This window comes from Echinococcus granulosus (assembly GCF_000524195.1).
Source record: "Echinococcus granulosus chromosome Unknown EG_S00054, whole genome shotgun sequence".
Lineage (NCBI taxonomy): Eukaryota > Metazoa > Platyhelminthes > Cestoda > Cyclophyllidea > Taeniidae > Echinococcus > Echinococcus granulosus.
In genome coordinates this window covers 124,073-126,052 of record NW_020170434.1, presented here as the reverse complement: position 1 = coordinate 126,052, position 1,980 = coordinate 124,073, and the positions used below count along the sequence as shown (strand labels likewise).

The 1,980-nt window shown below is 43.7% G+C and overlaps 1 protein-coding gene across 1 annotated transcript in view; it reads right to left on the bottom strand. All coding sequences in view use genetic code 11, as the record gives it.

Annotated features, from left to right (window-relative positions):
- The window catches only part of EGR_06265 (Caskin-1), a gene marked incomplete at both ends in the record, with an annotated part of 7,640 nt that overhangs the window by 1,565 nt on the left and 4,095 nt on the right, over positions 1-1,980 (bottom strand). The window contains 4 exons of the mRNA XM_024495514.1: positions 171-207; positions 515-988; positions 1,309-1,458; positions 1,573-1,765. Coding sequence (XP_024350037.1) covers positions 171-207; positions 515-988; positions 1,309-1,458; positions 1,573-1,765 — 854 coding nt within the window. The remainder of the gene's footprint in view (positions 1-170; positions 208-514; positions 989-1,308; positions 1,459-1,572; positions 1,766-1,980) is intronic.

Here is a 1,980-nt window from a genome sequence, read left to right as displayed (position 1 = left end):
CTCCAACACTTTGATCCAATTTTTGCCTTCTATTTTATGCTTATTTATTTATTTTACTTACTTTCTTGTTGACTAGCATGTTTTCTTGGCTATTTTTACGTCCTCCTAATAAAGTCAAATGATTGAGAGATGTAAGGGTGGAGACTTTAGCACAGGTGAAAAGGACGAACCTTGTAGGAGGAGGAATCATCTGATTGGCGACGGAAACTACAAAGAGAAGAAAAGTTTGACAATGTAAACTTCGCTTATCACAAGGAGAGGCATGCATGTGTGGCGAAGCAGGTGCCTTTAATTGGTTGACGTGACAGGCGTATTCTTTCGGTGACTCAGGGGTATGATGGCAAGGTGGCATCGCTACCCGTGGGATCACCTGCGCTACTCTACTCTGTGCAACAATCTCTTAGGACCTCATGCCAATATGTTTCAAAAAAATGGTTTTTTTATCATCTGCCATGCACAAATGGCAATTTTAAACAAATATTGAGAAATTTATTTTGGCCTAAAAAGTTCTCACCAGGAATGGTGATTGCAGCTGCCGCAGCATTTCGATGCCGCTGCCTGACGGACAGAAAGCTCTCCGCATATCCTTGTTGAGCCCCTCTTTGATGACCCTTTGAGTTCTTTCCTTCACTTGTCATCCCTCCTTCCGCTTCCGCCTCTCCCTCTCCTTCACATGTCCCTACCCTTGGCAGGGGGTCCGATTTTGTGCTCCCCTCGCCCCCGGGGTCGCCGACACTGGAGGTAGCATTTGAACCCAATCGTCCAACATCAGTGAGAAAGCTGGTCGAGAAATGGTGCCGATGGTGACTCATCCGTCTGGGCTCGGGTGAGCCCGGGTTGATGATACTAGGTGGTGAGAAGTCGAGAGAACCCTTTCCCACGACGTGAGGAGGATCTTGAAATCCCGGCGGGGGTGGTGGCGTGAGATCTGCAAGATTTCCTGTCATCGTCGCCTCCTGCTCTTCCTCTATTGACAGCGGTTGTGCAGCTGAATAATGGCAAATTAATATGTTAAAGTTTTTTCTTCGAAGGCTATACATTAAGTGTGACGTGACAATGCAACAACAGGATGAAATACATGTTTAAAATATCTACTTCGGTGAAATCCTACTGGTTCTCCCATCTATCAGTGAAAATGAGCCTCCTGTTATCGAAAACTGCCATTCCGCAATTGAGTAAAAGAACACTAAAATGCAATAAATTCTCTTATTATTTGAGCCTGTTAGAACACTTTCACCAATTCTGCCTAGAAAACAAGAAATGCATTGACATAACACATTGCCCTACTGATGCAACAATAGAGAGTACCTAGATGGCTTGGAGAAGAAAGTAGATGTTGCTGTTGCTGTGACTGGCGAATTCGGGTGAGAGAATCAGTTCCTACTGACTGGTCTTCATTGCGTTTTGACAGTGCTCTTCGAAGACGCTCAATGGCCAGGACTAATTTCTTCTGGTGACCTAAAAAACGCGAAATATTATGATCGCTTATTGAAATCTCTTCGGTATTTAAGGAGGTAGAACAAGATTTGCAAAACTCAATAAACTACAAAGAGCTGATTGGCTCAAAGGAACCAATCAGAAGACAGGCCAGCCACATTTGATTGGCTAAAAAGCCTGAAGACTCACCCAATTTCATGATGCCAATTTCTTCAAGGTCCTCCCACGTCAGGACGGCAACCTTCTCGAAAGTGGTTAGTCCTTGCGTCTGGAAGGCTGGCCAATAACTAGTCAGATTGAGTATCGACAACCACTCAAATACGCAGGACTGAAAGGGAAGTCAGAAAAGGGCCCACTTAAGCGCTAATGGCTGGTTTCCTTATATAAAACCCATTTCATCTTTAAGGCAGCATTTGCAGTTAAATGCTGAAATACGGGATATTCAACGGAAAATTTTAAGAAAATCGTAAAAAAAGGTGCTAAAGAGGTTTCGCTTAGTGTTTCCAAAAATATTTATTGCGTCTGTGTTGACCATGTGTAAAG